Source organism: Lissotriton vulgaris, chromosome 1_1 (assembly GCF_964263255.1).
Source record: "Lissotriton vulgaris chromosome 1_1, aLisVul1.2, whole genome shotgun sequence".
Classification (NCBI taxonomy): domain Eukaryota; kingdom Metazoa; phylum Chordata; class Amphibia; order Caudata; family Salamandridae; genus Lissotriton; species Lissotriton vulgaris.
In genome coordinates this window covers 2,080,998,522-2,081,021,511 of record NC_141685.1, presented here as the reverse complement: position 1 = coordinate 2,081,021,511, position 22,990 = coordinate 2,080,998,522, and the positions used below count along the sequence as shown (strand labels likewise).

Here is a 22,990-nt window from a genome sequence, read left to right as displayed (position 1 = left end):
TCATCGTCGACATTTATCGATTCTTTCAGATCATGTAACATAGAAACTTAGACAAGGCCTTAACTCTATGTCTCTTAACTTGACCCTGCTAGGTCCTGTGAATGGTCTTGTCAAAACATAGTCCACCTAAAAGTGTCTCTACTCACATTCGAGCAATAAGCTCCGTCCGGCATTGTCACCTTAAATCTAACAAGTGCTAGACTTCTCGGCTCTCATGTCCACATCAAGCTATTTACGACCTTCACAAGACCATTAAATTACATTTCAAGTGACTATGCTCCTTCGAGCTCTTGACCAGTTAGGTTACAATCACAAATGACCTAAACTCCTCTAGCATTCCTACAAAAGCCTCTACACAGTATAACCTTTGGCATACATTTATATATTCGTATTTTAGCAAAGCCTTAGTTATACTTAAACATTCTACATCAAATATATGAAATACATCTATCACGACTACATAGAATATAAACTATACATTTTCCTTGGTTACATCTTTATGTGAATTCTCTTATACATTTATCCACGTTTCTCCACGTTTACGCCTTTCCACGTTATAGTTCCTCGCCGCTTCTCCCACAGTAAAGTTACACATTTAAAGTTACACACGTACACGAATTTTACTGTGCACGTTGTACATTTCATATGCATTTATACACAATTCTATACATTTACCCTTCATGTATACGGGTCTTCTAAACCTAATGCATCTTAATGTGTAAATACATTTACATTTCCTATACTATGTTATCACATTCGTTGGCCTTTATGCTACAGTCGCCAACTTTACATTACGATGTGCGTTTCATTCCCACGTTTATAACATACACGTCTAAATATGGCTACTGTATACTTTTCGTTCAAATTGCGCTCTCTCAATAGCAAGTGATATCAAAAGTAAATGTATAACACTTTAAAATGATGGTAAATAAGCGACCAAAATTGTACTCATTCCTGTGAGATAAGAAACACTTCAGGAAAAGACACCACAGTTGGATGTCCATCAATGTATGCAAGAGTCTTCAGCACTTAAAAGACCTAGCAGAAAGTGATCATCGATATTTCAAAATAAGGATAATGCAATTACGGTTTGGTTTTCCTGCCTTACTAGACCTGTTACCAAATTGGCAGACACGCCACCAGTGAACAGTTGCAGACTTTGTCTGCTTTAGCGAAAAACTGTGCTGCGTTTTTTGTGTGTCTGCCCTTCTATTTTACCGGAACGGAGATAGAGGCTATGGCACGTATTTCTTTAATTGGGTATAAGAACATGTCACCAAGCAATCATTTTCTGCTTGAGAGGTGATTTCCCAATGGTGTCCATTCGTGTCATGAAATTTAAGAATAAAGTGGAACTGCTACTATTGGAAAGGAATCAGCCAGAAGCGGTGAAATGAAATGGGGTGAATCACTTATAGTTGGATTGTATGTTAGAAACATTTTACAGTGAGCCTGTATTTTATAACGTGTCAGACTGTATTATATGAATATTACGTTCTGTTGTGTAAGAGTACACCAATGGCACATTGTTTGAAGTATTTTTAACACAATCATGTTAGTGTACATAGCTTTAGATTTTCTTCATGGAGTATGCCTAACCTTGGGACTTTTAGGCTGGTTTCTCTTTATAGGTTAACTATAAATTGAGGTACTGCAGATTGGATTTTTTTAAAACCCTCTGAAATTTAGAGAAAAGTCACTTTTGGTGCCTCAGGTGGGCCTGCATGCAATGTGGATAGACAGATTTTGTATTGCGGGTTAACTCTAGAGAGGGTTTGGCACGTGTGTGGATTTTAGTTGGGGATGTTTTTTCATTAACCTAAATAATGTTATTTACTTACTTACCCTACTTTAATACACTAGTTTTCCATTCCTTGGACTTTCATCTAGCAAACTTGTGCTTGATGGTGTTGTAGTTATTGCTGGTTTCAGTTTACCAAATTGGAATAACTAATCTCAGAATGACCTGTAGAAAGCCAAAGACTGGAAATCTGATAGGCGGAAGACTTGGAGCCGGATGTATGAGGTTACAACGCATGCTTTTACCACGCATGCCTTTACAACACGGTTTTTACAACGCATACCATTACAACGCATAGCGCTTTGGGGTGCTGGATAGTGAATAGTTTAATTTACTATTCCAACTCCAGTCCCCGTGGATAGTAGGGAAGGTGTTGGATAGTAAATTAAATCTATTCCCTATCCTAGAGCGCCCCCCAGCACAATGCGTTGTAATGGTTTGTGTTGTAATGGTTGCGTCGTAATGGTAGCGCGTTGTAAAAGTTTCGTTGTAAAGGCTGTATACCCTTGGAGCCATCCAGCAACTAAGATGCTACCCATCAGGATTGAGGTGTTTGGAGGTTAGTTTTTATTTAGATTGCTTCTTCTGCTTTTGCTTCCTGGGAAACTGATATATATATTATCTGTTCAGTACTTTCTGTCTCAAGGCCTTAAGATGCTGACCTTACATGTACCTCTCTGACAGTTAGGTGTGGAGTGTGTCTGCTGTGAACCTGGTATATGTTCTAACAAAAGTCACTCCAGGCTACTCAACTGAGTATTTGTGTATCCTGCACAGTCCAACACATATCCTAACCATAATCCTTACCAAACAAGCTTACCAAGCAACACTGGAGGATTTCCCAAGTAGTACAGGTAATTCTAAACCAGCCTGCATATGCATACTTCACTTTTTCTATACTGCTACCATAAATTAAGCAACTGTTAAAGCATCAGAATAAGAGCTATAGAGATAAACTAATCTAACTGGAAGAAAGGCACATTAAGAAGAAGGATAGGAAGCCAAGACCCATGGTCCAAAGGAATGAAAAGTAAAGGGTGCTAAAGGCGGGGTGATGAGGAGAAGTGCCTTCCATTCCAATACATTCTTACGGCAGGCAGTTTCTAAGGTGCACAGTATCACCATCCAAGGCTAATAACATTGATTTTGTGTTCGTGTAGACCAGGCTTCTCCAACGAGTAGCTTGTGAACTACTGTATCTCTCCAGCTATCTTTAAGTAGCTCTACTGTCGGCAGCCCAGTCTACTAAATATGACATTTTTGCATGATTAAACTGAAATCTGCATACCAAAATCGATTGGGTGAACTCACTGCACAAATGTGTAAATTTTCATAACTCCTAAACTGGAGTTTGGGGAACACTGTCTAAAAGATGACTTGTCAATGACATAGCTTTACATTTGAGATGTTGGATATACTTATTACTAAGATTATAACTATTGTGCTTGGGGCATTGAAGGTATAGCTATTCTGTACTACCCACAAAGAGGCATTTCAAATTGCAAATCCTTTTTTGCCTTACTGCTGGTAGTTCTGCCTGGTGCACTGAGGTGATTGCTGCTGGTAATCTTGCTTGGGGTGTTCACTATTCTAATCTTGCCTGATGCGGTCACTATTGCAACACTAATGATATTAGTAGCTCATGATGATACTCATTGATAGAAAGAAGCTCTTATGACTAAAGGTTGGAGACCCCTGATGTAGACAGAAAGGGTACGTTGATGAGCCGTCACAACTGGTCTCATGAACTCCTCACAATACATCTCAGAAGATTAGTATCCAAGTGCCAGCTATATCAAATGTTCGAAAAGCAGTATGAGCCCGTGGAAGGAGAAGGTACAAACCCTTAGACAGGAAATAAAACTAGCAGTGAAACGACGCATAATAGACACACCTGTCCTGTCATTTAATGTTTCTTCTGATGGATTTTAAAGCTTGGATCATTGTCCAGATATTTAGAATTTTCCATTAGATTATCCATTAAAGGTGTGTTTGGCTATGGCTGAGGTAAGTGGTTTGATGCAATTTGTATGAACTTTTACGCATGGAAAGAAAAGCACAATTGCAGCAAGCATTGGCAAAGCCAAAAGGTCCCACATTTTTTTAATGAAAGTGCATTGACTGCAGAGTGATTAATGGCCCTTTGATTTTAAAAATACAACCCCCTTAAACCTTAAATTCATAATTAAACTAGCACAGACAGGGCACTTGTGTGCTGAAATCCTTTAACAAATCTTTACCGATATCAGAATGAAGGGGGTCAGTAAAATGTTTTAAAGACAAATATGGAAACGTCTAGTGAAATCTGGAGACCCATACTGGCACTTATAAAAGCACAGAGTTATTGCTAAAGAGTACTTAAAGAAGTGTTATAGTTGAGGGCACTATAAAAGCCAATAACACCAAATGGTTAGTAAATAATGGTGGTGTGCTAAAAGGATAAAAGCCGTTCTATCTCACAAAACTGTTTTAGCTTTTCATTGAAACATGGTGGATGTCATTAAGGTGAAGGAAAGTTTAGTTTAACTTTTTCGAGCTTTAGTGACCACAGTGAACATGAAGTGATGCTCATGATGTGGAATCAGCAGTCGTTCTCATTAAGATGTGCTTGCCAATAAGTGGACACACACTGTGCTTGGAGACGCGTATGTTGAGATGCCATACAATCGCGTTAACATGAAACAGATCTCGGTGTTTAAATAAAACAAAAAGAACCAACATACTCTTGCCTAACACACCTATGGAAGGAACCACTGCTTGCTTAACCACTTCCTATACTCCTTTCACCCACTGTTTCGACCAGGAATATGATTCTTTGTTTGAGTCAAAGTTCTTTGCAGCTATCAATAATCAGCACTTGTAGGGCACGTCTGCTACTAGTATGGTATTGCAGCATCTGTCATATACTTTAGTATTTAATTATTTTGCAAGATTTACTTGTATGTATGAATGTGGTATTTCTATAGTGCGAAGCTAACCAAAAGGCAGCAGAGCACTGTACAGCATCCAAGACAAGCTTAAAGTCAAAATAAGGTTGTGGACTGTTAATGCATTGTGACTCTAGTGTTCTCTTAAGAGGTGTGTCTTCAACTCCTTCCTAAATTGGAGCATTGTTTGCAGGGCTGGAGAGGCCTTTTATTCCACTAGGCATTTCCTCGGTGGGCTGGGGCTCTAGGAAGCACATTTTGAAAGCCCAAGGCCGTTCCTGAGGGCTCTACTACTTTCCAAGCTCCCCGAGGTAAATTGCAGCAGGCACAAGAAGCTTCAAAAGAGAGAGAAAGAGGTGGGAGGCAGAGACGAAGTGATAAAAGAGAGCATGAAAATAAGATGGATGGATGGAAAGAGGAAGAATGGATGGATTGAAAGGCAATCAATCAATCAATCATAGCATTTGTAAAGCGCACTACATACCCGTGAGGGTCTCAAGGCGCTGGGGGGCCTGCTACTGTTCGAAGAGCCAGGTCTTGAGTAGTCTCCTGAAGGTTAGAAGGTCTTCGGTCTGCCGTAGGTGGGTGGGGAGGGTTTTCCACATCTTGGCGGCGAGGTGGGAGAATTATCTGCCGCCGCCGGTCATTCTTCGGATGCGGGGGACAGTGGGGAGGGCGTGGTCTGCGGAGCTGGCGGGCAGGGGTGTAGAGGCTGAGTCGTCTGTTGAGCAACGCTGGTCCGGTGTTGTGGAGTGCCTTGTGTCCGTGGGTGAGGAGCTTCAAGGTTATCCTCTTGTTGATGGGGAGCCAGTGCAGGTCTTTCAGGTGGGGTGTGATGTCGCTGCGGCGGGAGATGTCGAGGATCAGGCGTGTTGAGGCGTTCTGGATGCGTTGGAGTCGTTTCAGGAGTTTGGCCGGGGCTCCTGCGTAGAGTGCGTTGCCGTAGTCTAGTCTGCTGCTGATGAGGGCCTGGGTGACCATCCTTCTAGTTTCGGTGAGGATCCACTTCAAGATCCTGCGAAGCATGCAGAGTGTGTTGAAGCAGAAGGAGGAGACTGCGTTGACCTGCTTTGTCATGGAGAGTGTGGAGTCGAGGATGACCTCTAGGTTTTGTACGTGGTTGGTGGGTGTAGGGGGTGCTCCTAGTGCCGTCGGCCACCAGGAGTCGTCCCAGGCCGAGGGGGTGGAGCCGAGGATGAGGACCTCTGTCTTGTCCGAGTTCAGCTTCAGTCGGCTGTTCCTCATCCAGTCGGCGATGGCCTTCATTCCTTCTTGGAGGATGATTTTGGCGGTGTGGGGGTCCTTGGTGAGCGAGAGGATCAGCTGGGTGTCGTTGGAGTAGGAAATGATGTTTAGGTCATGCTGTTGGGCGACATGGGCGAGTGGTGCCATGTAGATGTTGATCAACGTTGGGCTGAGAGATGAGCCTTGGGGTACGCCGCAGATGACCTCGGTGGCTTCGGAGCGGAAGGGGAGGAGGCGAACGCTCTGGGTTCTCCCGGAGAGGAAGGAGGTGGTCCAGTCCAAGGCCTGTGGAGGCGTGCTCTTAGTGTGCGGAGGTAGACTGTGTCGAAAGCGGCTGACAGGTCCAGGAGGATGAGGGCTGCAGTTTCTCCGTTGTCGAGCACGTTCCTGATGTCGTCGGTGGCGGCGATGAGGGGAGTTTCGGTGCTGTGGTGGCTGTGAAACCCTGACTGGGATGGGTCCAGTATGTTGTTCTCTTCGAGGAAGCTGGTCAGTTGTATGTTGACAGCCTTTTCGATGACCTTCGCTGGGAACGGGAGCAGGGAGATGGGTCGGAAGTTCTTGAGGTCCTTGGTGTCTGCCTTGGGTTTCTTTAGTAGGGCGTTGATCTCTGCGTGCTTCCAGCTCTCCGGGAAGGTCGCTGTCTCGAAGGAGAAGTTGATGGTTTTCCGGAGGTGGGGTGCAATGGTGCTGCTGGCTTTGTTGTAGATGTGGTGTGGGCAGGGGTCTTCCTGGGATCCGGAGTGGAAGGTGTTCATGATCTTGATGGTGTCGTTGATGTTGGTCCAGGCACGCAGGCGGTTGGTGCGGGTGGTGGTCGTGGGAGCGGGGGTGTGGGCTGTTGCTGGGGTGGTGACGGCATCAAAGGTGTCGTGGATTTCTGTGATCTTGCGATGGAAGAAGGTGGCCAGCGAGCCACACAGGTCTTGTGACGGTGGGATGTCGCTGTTGTTGGAGCTGGGGTTGGAGAGTTCCTGCACGATGCTGAACAGCTCTTTGCTGTTGTGTGCGTTGTTGTCTTGGTGGTCTCTGAAGGCGGTCCTTTTGGCAGATCTGATGAGTTGGTGGTGTCGGCGTGTGGCGTTCCTGTGGGCTGTGTAGCTTTCCGGTGTTCTTTCGCGGGTCCAGTTTTTTTCTAGTTTTCGGCAGGTTTGCGTGGAGGCCTGGAGGTCTACGGTGAACCAGCTGGCTCTCTTGCTGGTGTGGGTGTTCAGGGGTTTCTTGAGCAGGGCGAGGGTGTTGGCGCAGTCTTTGATCCATTGTCTGAGGCTGTGGGCTGCAGCGTCTGGGTCGGTTGGGTCTGCGGGTGGGTTCTGGGCGAGGGTGGCGGTTAGCTGGTCCTCTGTGATCTTGCCCAGCTGCGGCGAGGCATCTGCTGGGTGCAGTGGTGTGTGGTGGGTTTCCAGAAGGTGAAGTGGATGCAGCGGTAGTCGGTCCAGTGAAGTTCGGTGGTGCGGTCGAAGAAGACGCGGCTGCTCCCTGAGAAGATGGGGTCAAGCGTGTGGCCAGCGGAGTGTGTATGGTGCTGTGACGAGTTGTCTGAGTCAGAGGTTGCCGAGGTTGTCGATCAGGGTGGAGGAGTTGACGTTGTTGTTGTTCTCGAGGTGGAAGTTCAGGTCCCTGAGGAGGATGTAGTCCGTGGAGGCGAGGGCGTGTGTGTGCTGACGAGGTCGGTGATGGGGTCGCAGGACTGCGGTCGGGGTCCTGGGGGTCTGTAGATGAGGGTGCCTCTGAGGGTGGTGTTGGGGTCGGTGTGGATCTGGAAGTGCAGGTGTTCGGCGGTGCTGAGGGTGTCTTCGGCGTGTGTCGAGATTTTGAGAGTAAATGTAAATGTTTTTGTACTTGTATAGCGCACAGCTACCCGCAGTTGGTTTCCCGGCGCTTGTACGAATACCGCAAGGGAACCCTTCGTGGCTTTCCCTGTGAAGTGTCCACTCCTGGGCACCCCCATGGTGCAGACCAGGCATCCCTCGCGTTGTGGGGGCCATTGTGGAGACTAAGCAAGCTATTGCCCAGAGTTGCAGCGTGGGACCCATGATCAGAATAGGCACTGAGGCGAGAATATCCGGTCAGGGGAATTAATGAGCCCGAGACCCGCCAGGGCAGGAATCGAACCCTGGTCCCTGGCTGAGCTCTGCATCAAGGTCTGCCTGCTCTAACCATTGAGCCACACTTCTCCACAGTATTTCTGTGGACGATGGCAATTCCTCCTCCTATTCCGTTGGTGCGGTCCTTGCGGGTGATCTTGTAGCATTCCGAAATTGCTATGGAGATGTCAGGTGCTGAGGAGGGGGTCAGCCAGGTCTCAGTCAGGAAGGCAATGTCTGGGGCGTTGGTGTCGAGTAGATCCCAGAGTTCGATGGCATGTTTGCGGGCGGAGCGGGTGTTGAGCAGGATACATCTGAGGAAGTTGGTTTCCATGTTGGGTGGGTCTGCGGGCCGGATCCTGGTGAAGCTGCAGTTCCGGCAGGAGAAGGGTCCTTGGGTGCATTTCGGGGCAGCCACGCAGCAGGTGCGAGATCATCCGGCGTTGAGTGCGTGGAGAGTGCTGGAGCCGTAGCGGAGGCAGGTGTCGTGGTGTGTGTGGGATCCAGGGTTCCTGGCGCTGGGCGAGGTCCAGGCACGAACGGGCGCAGGCGGGCTTGCCTTAGGCGTGCCATCAGTGCGCCAGCGGCGCATCCGCGCAGGGTCCGGCATACATGGGGAGGTGGGAGGGAGGAGCAGCTGAGAGGTGGGAAAAGCGAATGGCCAGTGGTCAGTCAGAGGGGCGGGGCCACAGGGGACACAGCGGCGGGTGAGACGAGTGGCACAGAAGGCAAAAATGGGGTACAGGAGGGGAAAACAGTGGCACAGAAGGCAAAAAACGGGGCACAAGGAGGGGGGGAAACAGTGGCACAGAAGGCAAAACACGGGGCACAACGAGGGGGTAAACAGTGGCACAGAAGGCAAAAAAACGGGGCACAAGGAGGGGGGGAAACACTTGCACAGAAGGCAAAAAACGGGACACAAGAGGGGGAAAACAGTGGCACAGAAGGCAGAACACGGGGCACAACGAGGGGGTAAACAGTGGCACAGAAGGAAAAAAAACGGGTCACAAGGAGGAGGAAAACAGTGGCACAGAAGGCAATAAAAAAGGGGCACCAAAACAGAAGAAACACACTTACCAGAAAAACCTTAGCAGCGGCAGGGGCACACAGGCGGAGCTGTGCAGAAGGGGAGCGATAGTGCAAGAAAATTAAGGGAGCGGTTCTGGTTTGAGAATTTTTGTCAGGGATACTTTTTGGTTTTAAAGATGATGCAGGCCAGCAAGTTGAGCTGTAGGACTTCCATCAGGAGGGGGTGATGTGATTACATTTTCTTAGACCCGTGATGAGGCATGCTAGTGCATGTAGAATGAATGCTCTTAAGGAGTTTTGCAACATGCTTTCTGAAGCCTTAGGTGATTATAGGCAATATATATGTATTGGAAAGTGGGTTATTAGTAGTGACCTACCAATAGCAATATGGCCACAAGCACAATAAAAGTTTCAGTTAGGGTCTCAATAAATTATTCCCTTGCAATTAGCAGGCAGGCTTAACTTAGGAGACCGGTCTGTAAAACAGTATTCACTCAAAATCCAACATGGAAAAAGTCTCTCCTTTGGGGTTAGATCTGGCTAAACCCATCTACTGGTGTGGCTAATTTTCACTAACACGCCTTCCAACCCCCAGACTAGTCTAATTACTGAGGCTCCTGTGAGGTTTGGGGTGCAGGATGTGGGTGAACCCAAACTGTCATGATCCTTTACCTGCAAAAGCCTTTTGGCTTTTGCAGGTAAAGTTCTTCAATCACAGTAAATCCATTGTCTACTCTGACAGGTCACTTCACACCTCATCAAGCAGCTCTGACTCAACCTGGGAAAGACCGGCCAATCAGGAGAGGGCAGCTGGAAGCTGGATTTTGGCTCAAAGAAAAGAAGGTTTAATAACTTATTTTTTGTAATACTTAATATAGATCTAACAGTGGCAAGTTGTTGGATGTATCTTAACTATTAATTAGATACATTGAAGTATATTTTAGGTGGCTCCTGTCGATATTTATACTTAAATATATCTCAATGTTAGCCTTTGGAGCCATTCACTACAATGGGGAAAACAGAATTTGTGTTTTTTCCCTCCTCAGGGCTTATAAAACATATTTCATAATGTCCCTGCTGATAGTTACAAGGTACCCTCTCCTGGGGCACCTAGGAAAGTCCTTGGGGGGGGGGGGGGGTGACTCTTATATAGAAATAATGTAGTTTGATATTTCGGAAGTCCCTTAATTCCCATTAATTTCCAATTTTAATATATAATTAAAAAATCACAGCAGGTAACACAGCAGTGCATGCTCTAGTGCAGGAAATCTACTGGGCCTCTACACCTCTCTGCCTTATTATATACTAGGGACTTATAGGTAGTTTGAATCTTCCTTGCCTTATTATATACTAGGTACTTACAGGGGTCTGTCATTGCCAATTGTAATTACACCTAACCCTGTACTTTTAATCTGAGTCCAGGGCGCAATCAGAGTCTGAAAACCAGCACCTAGTAGTCAAAATGGGGGTAAAAAGGAGGGGGACTCTGAAAGCAGGATCTTATTTCTCACAATATGGTAAAATGTGTTGTAAGTTTCTTGAGACTATTGCACCAAGCATTTCTTGGGTTGCCACTGAAGTCTTCAAAGATGAAGGTGACTCACTTGCAAAACATATTTAAAAAAAAAAAAGATTAGAGATTCAGGTTCCGGTTTATAGAAAACGTGTTAAATTGAAAAAGCGGATGCTTGGGGCACATTTAAAGTTTAATGTCCTGTTTATTCTGACCTGCTAATCTTTGTGAACAAACTCAAATCTGTATTAAAAAACCATAACAGGGCGTGGTCAATGTTTGCTTTGAAAACATTTTGGGTGTCAGTGCTTTAACCAGCAAGTACATCTTAATATTGATTTAGCGTGGTGCGGGAAGAGTTAATAATACCTGTGATGTTTAAGGGTTTCCTCAAAGGGCTAACCAGGAGAGCAAAATAACAGCAATATTGAGTTTACCTCAACTTTATTGCAAGGCTCCTGATAACACTCTACAAAAACTAAATTGTGTACTTTATTAACCAAAAAGTAAAGGTTTTCTTTCTCTTTTTTCTATATTAATAACACAATGCTGGATTGAAGAGGAAAGCTGGTCATTGGACATGGCAAACAGGACAGACTGTGTATCTCCAGCTAGGCACACAAGCTGTGAGACAATGAAAAACGAACCGTGCCAGCCAAAGGCTGTATTTGTTTATAATTAAGAGGCGTCCGGTTCACAGATGGCACTAAAATGCTACATTAAGTCCTAGCGGAACTAGGTGAGGTAATTTTAAGTCAGACCTAAAAGCCACAATATTATTGGATCTAGAACTGAGACCTGCATGAAGGAGACGGATGAAGCTCGGCTGTTGTATTTTTGATGGAACTGAGCAATGAAGGAAGTGCAAACAAGTGAGGCCAGCACCAATGGATGTCAGAATATGTAGAATTTTAGAAGTGACAAATAACAGGCCAAAATACAAACTTTTAAAAGTTAAACTGCTGCAGCAAATACCTGGTAATGCAGACGTGCAGACGCTTTAAAAGCAACTCAGCATCACCTTCTGTGGTGTAGCACCCAGCCCAAGGAACAACACAGTTGCCATATTTGAATGGCTGTAGTGGCAATTTCATTTAAAGGATATATCATCAATTCGGGAAAAAATAAAGATGTTTTATTTTTTATCAATAAGAGCTACTGCCAAATATTAACAGGAAATTTGCAATATACTTAAAATAATCACATACCACAAACATTTATGGTGGTGTGTGTTAGACCTGGCATCTTTGGCGTCGTTTCCCCTGTCTTTTTGCCTCTGCCTCCTGTATTTTTGACGCTGTGCTGGATTTTGTTTTTGCTGGTTTAGATGCTTTGGGCACTTTGTCACTGCTTATCAGGGTCAAAATACAAGTGCTCCCTGTGTAAATTGTGATTATAATTGGTTATCCATGATTGGCATATTTTTATCACCAAGAAGTCCCTAGTAATGTGCACTGAGTGTGCCAGGGCGGGTGATACAAATGCTATTAGTGGGCCTGCAGCACTGATTGTGCCACTGATTGTGCCACCAGATGGGTAGCCCTAAAATGGTGTCTCAGGCCTTCTACCTCAGTGCCTGTGTGCAGTCAGTGAACTGCCATGTCCTCTCCTGGTCAGTGTCCCCAATGACCAGGCCTAACCCTTCCCTTTCTGTACACGTTGGTCACCCCCATGGAAGGCCCAGGGTACCCCCTTGGGCCAGGTGTAGTGTATGTGAAAGGTAGAGCATGTTCTAAAGCAGGTGACATTCTCTGGTAGTGAATAACAGCCATTTTCACTATTGTAAGCTACCTTGCCCATAGGCTATCATGGGGAATGCTGGCTACAGTGGCTACCAGCATATCTTCCCATAGGAGAAAGGTAGGACATAATAGTCTGGTATCCCTGAACTCAGAATTTAATAACACATCTTTTAGGAAAGGTGGTTTTTAAATCCTGTTTTTGAGAACAGCACTTTTAGAAAGTTGCTGTTCTGTTGTCTGACCTTTCTGTGTGCCTTGGCCTGTTTGTGAATTGACTGTCTGGTTTGAGAGTGACAGGGGCTGGGGAGTCCCCAGGAGGCTGGCTGAGTCAGCCCTAGACTGAATGACTGCATCTGCAACTTTAATTGGTGGGAGGGGATAGCACCTGGGCCTGAATAGGGCTGTGCCTGGCTTCCAAAATACTGGCTCCACCTCCTGCTGGGCGGCTGACTACCCTGCCCCTCTCTCTGAAAGGAAAGGAGAAGCCAGGAAAACAAAGTGCTCAAGGAACACCCAGAACTGGTCCAGACCGGGCTCAGAGCCCTCCTGCACAAAGGGATCAAAGACTTTTAGGGGTATAAGTACAGGACCTCTGACTACAGAAAATTAGATCATCCGGGAATCAAGAAGGGACCTCTGCTAAGGAGAAAGTTGGAAGACTGAAGAAGGAAGACTGTCCTGCTGTTGCTTTGCTGGACTGACTTGCAGTTGCTTTGCTGCCAAGGAGAGGGGTAGGACTTTGTTTTGTGCTGGGTCCCCTTTGCTTGAAGGAATCTCCAAGGGCCTGAAGAAGAGCTGGCACACTGTTAAGAAGTCCCAGGAACAAAACAACTTCTGCTGAGAGAGTTCTGTCCTTCCTAGAGTGTTTGGGCCAGTTATGGTGCCTCTGGAAGTTGTACCTGTGTTGGGAAGCTGGAAACCAAGAGTTTAAAGACTTTCTGCAAGTTTTAACGCATCGCTCGCGGAACACATCCCCGTCAGTGCGAGAAAAATTCCCGCTGCTACGAAGGCGGAGATCATCGCAGTGCCTGTTGCCGCTGTCAGAGTCGTCGCATCCTTCGCTTGCGACACGCACCAGTCCGGTGCGGGAAGATTACTATCACTGCGAGTATCGTCGCAGATCCTGTCGTCACTGGGTGAGATCGTCGCACCGCTTGCTTGCAGACCGCATCACGTCGCTGCGAGAGTCGTTGCAGAGCCATCGCATTGAGGGCCCACAAGAGTAGAAGATCGACCCTGAGCCGGGCATCGTCGCTGCACTGGAGATCATCGCCGCCCCGAAGATCGGCGCATCGTACCTTTTACGAGCCGCTTCCACCGAACTCTGTGCACCGGAATCCATGCAAGGTATCGCATCCCTCCCCATACAGACCGGAGTCACCGCTACACACCTGCTGCGTCCAGCGGGGTTGTCGCATCGCCTCCCCAGGGTCCGGGAGTGATGCATCGCTTGATTTCCAACACTACAGCTTTCACTTGGAACTTTTGTCGCATCTAAAGGTACTGTTGACTAAAACGTGACGCAACTGAGGATTATTTTAATGCAACATTAAGAACACTTTTGAAACCATATTCTTGAACTGTGTATGTTGGATTTTTGTCATTTTGGTCTTGTGTAGTTTAGATTAAATACCTTTATTTTTTTAAACTGTTGTGGAGTCATTTTGTGGTATTTTCACTGTGTTACTGTGAGTGTTGGTACAAATACTTTGCACATTGCCTTCAATAAGCCTGACTGCTTGTGCCAAGCTACCAAGGGGGTGAGCATGGGTTATCTGAAGAGTGTTTCCTCCTTACCCTGACTAGAAGCAAGGGTCCCTATTTGGACAGTGGTACCTACCTCTGCCAACTAGAGACCCCCAGATCTAACAGTGTGGCTCTCTGATGTCTGATGGCAAGGCACAGGCAAAGCTCCATGCAGTAGCGTTACTTTTAACTTCAACAAACTTCAAGTGCAGTGAAAATATATAAATAAATAAAACTTTAAATGAAAGCAAAGATTGACCCGTCATCCTTCACAATGAAATGGACTAAATTTTAAACAGTCACTTACAAGTGCTCAAGCAAAATACCATCATCACAGTGATGAACTCAATGTCTAAAGTGGACCATACATTCAATTAGACCTGATTCGGGAGTGGGGTTGCTGCTTTGTTTTTTTTGGTTTTTAAAGACAAACAAAGCTGTATCCCAACTGAAATTGCCTCTGCTTCAATAAAAGTCAATGGGGAAAATACACTGGCCTGATTCCCCCCCAATATCCCACTTACCTGGTCTAAAATGTTGTCATGTATTGTAGAATGACCCATACTCTCATGTTGTGGTTGGTGGAGGAAATGTGGAACTTGCTGAAATCATATATTATTCTGTTTGAGCTTGCCCTTTTTGCATGGTTATCCTCAAACATTTTGCCTTCCTCCTGTATTTTTCCTGACTACTTTTTGTTGGTTTTATGACTCTGGCCACTTTACCACTGCTGGTCAGTGCTAAAGTGCATGTGTTCTCTCCTGTAAACTTGATAGGATTGGTCCACACCTGTTTGACATATTTAATTTACCTGTAAGTCCCTTGTAGAGTGGTATCTCCTTTACCCAGGGTCTGTAAATTAAATGCTAGTAGTGGGTCTGCAGCACTGCTTACGTTACTCAAAATAAGTAGATTTAAAAACCTGTCTCAAGCCTCTGCAGGGCCTGCATTTGCAGTGACGTGGCATTTTAAGGTGCTTACCATGTCTGAAACTCCCCATTTACTATATATAGGTCACCCTAAGGTAGGCCCTAAGAAGCCTATGGACAGGGTGCAGTGTAGGTAAAAGGCAGTACATGTTCCTTTGTTGTGACATTTTTGCAATTTGTTGTGTTGTGTGGCATGTCCTGGAAGTGACAAACAACCTATTTGGTTTCTCATTGCCATGAGCCTGCTCCTCTTATAGGTTTGCATTGTGAATTCCCTGCTATGTGTTTCAGTGATAATTTCTGATATGAAGCGGTAGCGTGGCCATGTTTGTTTTGTTTGGAATAGTAGCGATGAATCCTGCTTATTGGTCAACGTGGATATAAACCTGCAATTTTGTTATTACTATTTTAGACATTTTTACTTTTAGAAGTGGGCATTTCTGTGTGCGTATGACTCTTTGTGCCCTGCCTGGTTGTGTATTCAACGTCTGGTTTAGACTGCGAGGAGTAGGGGTGGTGCATTCACTCTATACAGTCACAAGGGGGGTTGAGGTGTGTCCTGACTTTCCTGGGTGACTCGTAGTTGGGCTGAATAGGCCTGGTCTGCATTTAGAGTGGTGGGAGGAGTCGTCACCTGCACCTGAATAGGGATGTGCCTACCTTTCGGAATGATGTCCCTGCCCCCCTTTATTATATCTGGAGCCAGGGCTGGGGATTGAATGGGGGTGTTTTGCACTTCTAAACATTTTTTAAAGTGCCCCCAGAACAAATACTTTGGTAGTATAGGTACAGGGGCTGTAACCCCATGATTTAGGCACTTCGTGGGACCTGTAACCAGACACTGCTGCTCTACAGACTGCACCTTGCCAGAAGGAACTGCTATGCTGCCTGGAGGAACCACCATTGATATCCTTTGGTTTTTCTGCTGACCTGTGGGTTGATGGGTTGCAACAAGATTTCTATGTGCTGGCCGGCTGAACCTATTTCTGCTTGGTGCCCCCGGTGATTTCCCGGGTCTAGGTGACCTGCCCTGTGGTTGGGAGAGATTAGAGTGGTGAGCACTTTTATTGATTGTGACTTCCTTGTGCTTTTGCCTTACTGGAAGTTTCTGGTGTTTATTGGAACTGCTGGGGGCTACACGTTCTTGTGCTATGCTGGGCTTGAAGCTACGGGTGGTTGTTGAGATCTCCATGTGTTTTAACCACTGGAGAGGCTTTCTTGCATTCTACTGGGTGCTACTTACTCGCGGCCCTGCCTGCTTGTCAGGACCTCCGCTCAAGTAGCTACAGTGTCCAATTCAATCAATTTTACTGGAAGCAGAAAGATGCCTATGGAAGGCTCTTGGACCGCACTCACTCGGAAATGGTGCATCAAGTTGACCGCCAATCCGAGATTAGGGTTAGCAGTCTGGTCTTCTAGCCACAGCTGCAGGGCACTTGAGGTGATGTGCGAGCACCACCATTAATGCGCACTTCACCGAGGATTTCGCCCGTGAAAGTAGCATTTCTAAAGTTGTCAGCCAAAGTTTAGTTTTTAAACGGAAGAATTGCTTCCGTGGTAGTTTCATAGTCCCCAGTGAGAGCAGAAGCGTACCTGAGGAGAAAACCGGAGAGTAGAGACGCGACGCTCAGGAGAACTTACCCGAGGACGTAGCAACAGTTCAGAAGAAAGAGTCTTATCAGCCAGTCACCGCATTCCCTAAAAGCAAGAGTAAAAAACGGAAAACGTCATTCGCAGGAAGTAAGCTAAGTGACTAGTCATGTAATTTAAAGATGAACAAATATTGTCAAGTGTATTATATATTGTAGTGAGCTAATATTTACCAAGTTGTAGACTCTGGGAAATTCTATTAAGGAGACCTGAAAAGGAAAAAGAAAGACAGTTATAACAGAATAATAAAAGAGAAAACCTCAAGTACAGATGGAAATAGAAGGACATTAAAAAGACTAAGGAAGCACAAAAGTAAAAGCAAAAGAAAACTAAAAGTAAGTCAAGACTTAATAGAGAGATTAAAAGAAGCTAATTAAAATAGGCAAAGAACCCTAATCGTTATTTTGTATTCTAGTAAAGGTGACGAAACCTAGTTTGCCTGAATATAGCGTAGAACTTTAAAAAGAGAAGAAAATATAAATAATAAATAAGGAAAAAGAAGAGTCCTTGTGAAGTAAGTTCTCAAAAGAAATACTTAACAAGATACTGATAGTAAGTTAAGGAGAAGGCAATAGAACTAATAAGACAAATTATTTGTTCCAGAGTTAACTAAGGACGTAAAGAATAATTAATTAGAAAGAAAAGGCTATATCAAGAGAGTGACGAAGAGAAGGCATGATCCTGGAAAGACAGGGTAGGTAGTTTTTCAAGGGAAAGGTTAAGAGGGAGAGAACTAGAGGTCAGGTTAGATTTATATTGTAACTTCCTTCCCTAGGTATCTCATCAAGCCAGAAGTCTGCTGGACAGACCGAGAGTTAGAAGAACCTTACCAGGACCAGTCTCTTCTTGTTGTTTATTATTTTATCCACTTTTCCCCTTCCCCCATGGGAATAGCCTATAGACTCAAGTAAAATTGAGCTCTGGAATATTGTCTGGGTTGGGTGGATTCGGAACCAAGCATCTCTGTTTCCGTGCAAGTAATGGTAAGAGGTTACATGTATAATAAAATATACATTTACAGTCATTAAAGTAACTACCAAGCCTTGACACTGCTACCCTACCCTGGGCCGAGTTCTGCGTTGAGCCCCACTCAGGAGAGAAGTTGGCGCTGAACATGGGCACTCGTCGATGCTCGAATGTTGCAGGAGGGCCTGGCATTGCCTAGCAACCTGCTGAAGTCGGTGGCATGCAAGGAAGAAAGCCGCAGCCCTGCCTAGCAGGACACCACACCGAGCACCAAGAGCAGCGAGGACTCTCTCTCGCAACCAGAGAGATCCAGCAGAGCCCGTCCCGGTGCGGCTCGGCCACGCCGAAAGAAAGTAACTTGAGGGGCTGCTCTGAGGTCAGAGTTGTCTCCAAGGCCCGAAGGCCCCTCCAAGTTGGGGGCCGAGTCCCCCTACAGTCATGAGCAGTACCACAAGCTTGTGGGCAGCTACATTGAACCCCAGAGTGTGCCAGCACAGCGAGGTCACGGGCAGCCAGCTTTTTGGGAATGGAAGTCTCCCGAAAATGCTGGCTGTGCAGGTGTCTCCTGTCTTTGTTTGGCACATACTTTGGGGGCATCTTTTCTCTTTCCAAGGAATTGGTAGTACGGGGCGGAACCTTGACAGAGGGCCCCATATGGTAGGTCTAGTAGCCTGAAAAATTACCATATAACTTCTCATAGAGGAGCAAGTACTTCGGTTCCCTGTAATTACGGTGGGAGTGCTGATGCCCAATGTTTCCAGTCTGCATAATTAGAAATATTTTGTGCTAATCTTATTTGCTACAGGACAACAGGTGGTAGAGTCAAAAAAAATGCACTGTGATGTTTTGACAAATTGCATATTATGCACAATATTTATGATTCAATAAATCAGGGAATTGTACGCGCACTACTCACCCGTGAGGGTCTCAAGGCGCTGAGGGGGTAGGTGGGCTCCTGCAGTCCCATGCAGAAGGGGTGGTACCGAGGACGAGGACTTCTGTCTTCTCAGCGTTGAGCTTCAGGCAGCTGTTGGTCATCCAGACTGGGGTGTCTTGCATTCCTCTCTGGAAGCTGAGTTTGACAGTGGTGGGATCTTTGGTGAGGGAGAGGATGAGCTGGGTGTCGTCTGCGTAGGATACGATGTTGAGGCCGTGCTGTTGGACGATGGCTGCGAGGGGGGCCTTGTAGATTTTGAAGAGAATGGGGCTCAGGGATGAACTCTGTGGGACTCCACAGGTGATTTTCGTGGCGTCGGAGAGGAAGGGTGGGAGTCTGATCCTTTGGCTTCTTCCGGTGAGGAATGATCGGATCCAGTCCAGGGCTGTTCCTTGTAAGCCTGCACCGTGCAGTCTGGCAACTAGTGTGCGGTGGGAGACTGTGTCGAAGGCTGCTGATAGGTCGAGTAGGATGAGGGCTGGGAAGTGTCCTTGGTCCAGGAGGGTGCGGATGTCATTTGTGGCGGCGAGTAGGGCGGTCTCTGTGCTGTGGTTGCTTCATAATCCAGATTGGGACCAGTCAGGGTTGGCGTCCTCTTCAATGAATCGTGTTAGTTTCCTGTTGATTTCTCTGCAACTATGGCGTCGAAGGGGAGGAGCGAGATCGGCCGATAGTCCTTGAGGTCGGTGGGTTCAGTTGTGGGCTTCTTGAGCAGTGGTCTGACTTATGCGTGCTTCCAGTTTTCTCGGAAGGTGCCTGTTTTGAAGGTGGTATTGATGGTGCATTGTAGTTTGGGTGCGATGGCCGCCGCAGCTCTGTGGTAGATGTGAGGGGGCAGGGGTCAGTGGGGGCCCTCGACTGGATGCTTTTCATGGTCCAGGGGGTGTATTCGCCCGTGATCGGTGTCCAGTTGGAGATGGTGGGCTGGCTGGTGTTTCTGGGTGGCGGGCCGTCTATGGTGCTTGGTGGATGGTCGATGAAGTTGTTGTAGAGGTTTTTGATCTTGAGGTGAAAATAGGTTCCACACTTGTCACAGAGGTCTTGGGATGGGGTAATGTATGTGGCTTCACTGCGTGGGTTGGTGAATTCTTGAATGACACTGAAAAGTTCCTTGGAGTTGGTGGAGTTGGCCAGGATTTTGTTGTGGATGTAGTTCCTCTTGATGGCTCTAATCTGGTTGTGGTAGTCCATCATGGCGTACTTGTAGGTGGTGTGATTTTCAGTTGTCTTGGTGTTTTTCAAGTTCTTCTCCAGGCATCTGCAGATGCGTCTGGCTTCTTGGAGAGTGGTGGTGAACCTGGCGGCTTTCCTGTGGCGTTGTCTGTCAGGGTTGCGTAGCGGGGAGAGCTTGTCTGCGCAGTCGGAGATCCAAGTGTGGAGTTCTCTGGCTGCGTCGTTTGTGTTGGGTGCCCAGATGTGGTTCTCTCGGGTGAGGGTGGAGTTAAGTCGCTCGTCAGTAACCCTGCTCCAGTTCCTTCATGGTAGGCGTGGGGCTGGTTTGGGTGCCTTGGGTTTGTTGATGGCAAAGTGAACGCAGTGGTGGTCGGTCCATGGTGGCTGCATTGTATGGCTGAATTGGACGCTGTTTCCTGCTGCGAAGATGGGGTCGGAGGTGTGTCCTGCTCTGTGGATCGGTGTGTTGACAAGTTGTTTAAGTCCGACGCTGATGAGGTTGTCATCAAGAATAGTGGAGTTGGGGTCGCTGGGGTTGTCGAGGTGGAAGTTCAGGTCTCCAATGAGTATGTAGTTTGTTGAGGCAATGGCATGGGGTGCGATGAAGTCAGTGATGGTGGTGGCAAAGGGTGTTCGAGCCGGGGGTCTGTAGATAAGGGTTCCTCGGATTGTGGCTTTGGGGGTGGTCTAGATCTGGAAGTGCAGGTGTTCCGCGGAGGTGAAGGTTTTGCTGGAGGTGGTGAAGCGGAGGGTGCTCTTGTGTGTGATGGCGAGGCCTCCTCCTGATTCTTGTACGTGTGCATAATTTGCTGCATTTCATGCCCTAAATGTTACATGCAGGAGCTGCATGATAACTCCCAGGCTGTTTTAATAATTTGGGAATAACCTGTGCACCTTATAAGTGTTTACTTCAGTGCACTACATGTGTTATGACAATTTCCTAGCTGGCAAAAGTGATTTATGACCTATGGCGTTATGACATTGCCTAGTTGAAAAAGTGATTATTGATTTATGTGCTTATGGTTATGTGTCTTGTATATAATACAGTGATATTTTTATATAACCTTGTACGGAGTATCTCTTTCTGGTGTGCCTAGTGTGTCACTGGTGTGTGTGTGTTGCACAAACGCTTTACACAATGTCTCTGGGATAAGCCTGACTGCTCTGCCAAGCTACCAAGTGGGTTACCTGGGGGTTACTTTGACTAGAGTGGTGGGTTCTGCCTGTCTTCGGTGCATAACCTAGTAAACCAGAAACCCTATTTCTAACATATACATACACACAAGCACATATGTATGCATATATACATATATATCTGTGTAAATCTTTTCTATTCAAAAAGACTTCTTTTGCTTTTTGTGATTCCATTTGTTAAATATAATTTACAAGCCATTCAGCACTTGTATCCCTTTTAATGAATAAAACTCTAGTTGAAAATATTTAGGGTTGAGACATTTACAAGGAATTCATTGGTGGAAGGGGGCACTAAGTAAATAGGGGTTGAGCTTATTACTCAGACCAAGTTCACTTTATTACACCCACTTTGAGACAGTACACATTTGAAAATGTAGGATTGCAAGGCTGCGTTCTCCCAGTGCCTTTAGGATTGTTTTGTGTGAGTATGATATTTTGTACGACAGCTAAATGCTTGGAGATTTATTTAGAACTGTTCTAGCTTCAAGATACGTGAAGATGTCAAACTATAATCAATGCACTTTTGCATTGACTGCTGCTTATTTTTCAGGGCTACAATTCACCCCAGGAATACATTGCAACCCAAGGGCCTTTACCCGAGACAAGGAACGATTTCTGGAAGATGATCCTCCAGCAGAAGTCGAAGATTATTGTCATGCTCACGCAGTGCAATGAGAAGAGAAGGGTATGTGGTGCGATGTAATTAACAGTTGCAGATCTGGCTTACCACCACCTCAGGTCTGTTATATGGGTGCATACTAAGCACATCATGACACATAATGAATCCCCAAAATGCTGGTAATTTGTTTATCTCTGTTTATAGCCCACTTGATATCAGTGTAACAAGTTCTGGAGCCAACAGTTCTTATGGGCCTGATTATACAAGGGGAGTAATGTATTCTTCTGGGAAGCAGTTGGTACCTTCATTTCCAATGGAGAAAATACTGCTGCTGTGCTGTTATATCATGGCAATGGGAAGCACTTCAGAAGTGAATCTGCCTATGGAAATTACATTTATGGAACACATTTTGTGGCAACTGTGTTTTTGAAAGACTATATAGTACCACCTGTCAGAAGGTGGGCCTTTTACTTAGGGAATAGGAGACCTACCAACTTAGTAAACACACCCTGGATAGGTCTCAACACCCGTCACAGTGAAAGCCTTCTCCACCCTTTATAGCAATGGTACACTCAGAAGGAAACTTCTCAAAGAAATGTATGTTAAGGCAAAGCAGCACCTACAGATTTAAAGTCAAGAAAATAACACAATAAAATTAAACAATTTAGAAAATGAGAAAAAGAATTATTAAGCAAAAAGACACCAAAATCGGATAAGGGAAACCGGGTATATGATTTTCTTTTAAGTTTTAAGACAAAAAAAACATCTGCAAGAGGTAAAACACCAATGCAAAGTTTGACGCAGTACTTTACTAGGACCAAGGTGTGTTTTAGGTCTCACATTTTTGAAGCGGGTTTGGATACAGAAGGCAGATTTCCCTGATCAAAGTTTTTACATTCTGACTTAAGGCCTGATTTAAAGTCTGGCAGACGTATGCTTAATCTCAAATTTGACGGATATCCAGTCTGTCATATAAGGATATAAGGAACTTGTTATGATGCACTTATACTAAAGGCAGACATGATATTTGTCATGTTTGAGAAAAATCGACCATCTACCAAACTCTAAATCAGACCCATCTTCTCTATTATGGGGTTAAAGTCTTACAGCAGGATAAGTTCCACTGCTGAAGCCAGTGAGTGTCCATTTAAGTGGGATATGCCATCATCGCACTCCCACTGAAGTCATTGGTTTTGGCGCCCATAGCTTTGAGTAGGCTGAAGCTAGATTTTGTTGCTAGCAAATTTGCTTCACAGCTGGATAGATTTGCTCACTACCCCATTCCAAGATTTTACCTTCACTCTTGTGTACCTTCAATCACTTTGTTTTCCAAAATCCTCCTGCAGTGCAAAACTGAGGCTAGATACATTCACTACTTAGTCCAGCTGAACCTGTTTTAAATATGGCAAAAACAAGGTGGGACAAAACTGGT

The 22,990-nt window shown here is 45.7% G+C and overlaps 1 protein-coding gene across 6 annotated transcripts in view; it reads left to right on the top strand.

Annotated features, from left to right (window-relative positions):
• Window positions 1-22,990, top strand: part of PTPRO (protein tyrosine phosphatase receptor type O) — a 1,018,456-nt gene that overhangs the window by 924,768 nt on the left and 70,698 nt on the right. For all 6 annotated transcript variants that reach the window (XM_086920999.1, XM_086920983.1, XM_086921017.1 and 3 more), the window contains one exon: window positions 21,490-21,624. In XM_086920999.1, coding sequence (XP_086777125.1) covers window positions 21,490-21,624 — 135 coding nt within the window. The remainder of the gene's footprint in view (window positions 1-21,489; window positions 21,625-22,990) is intronic.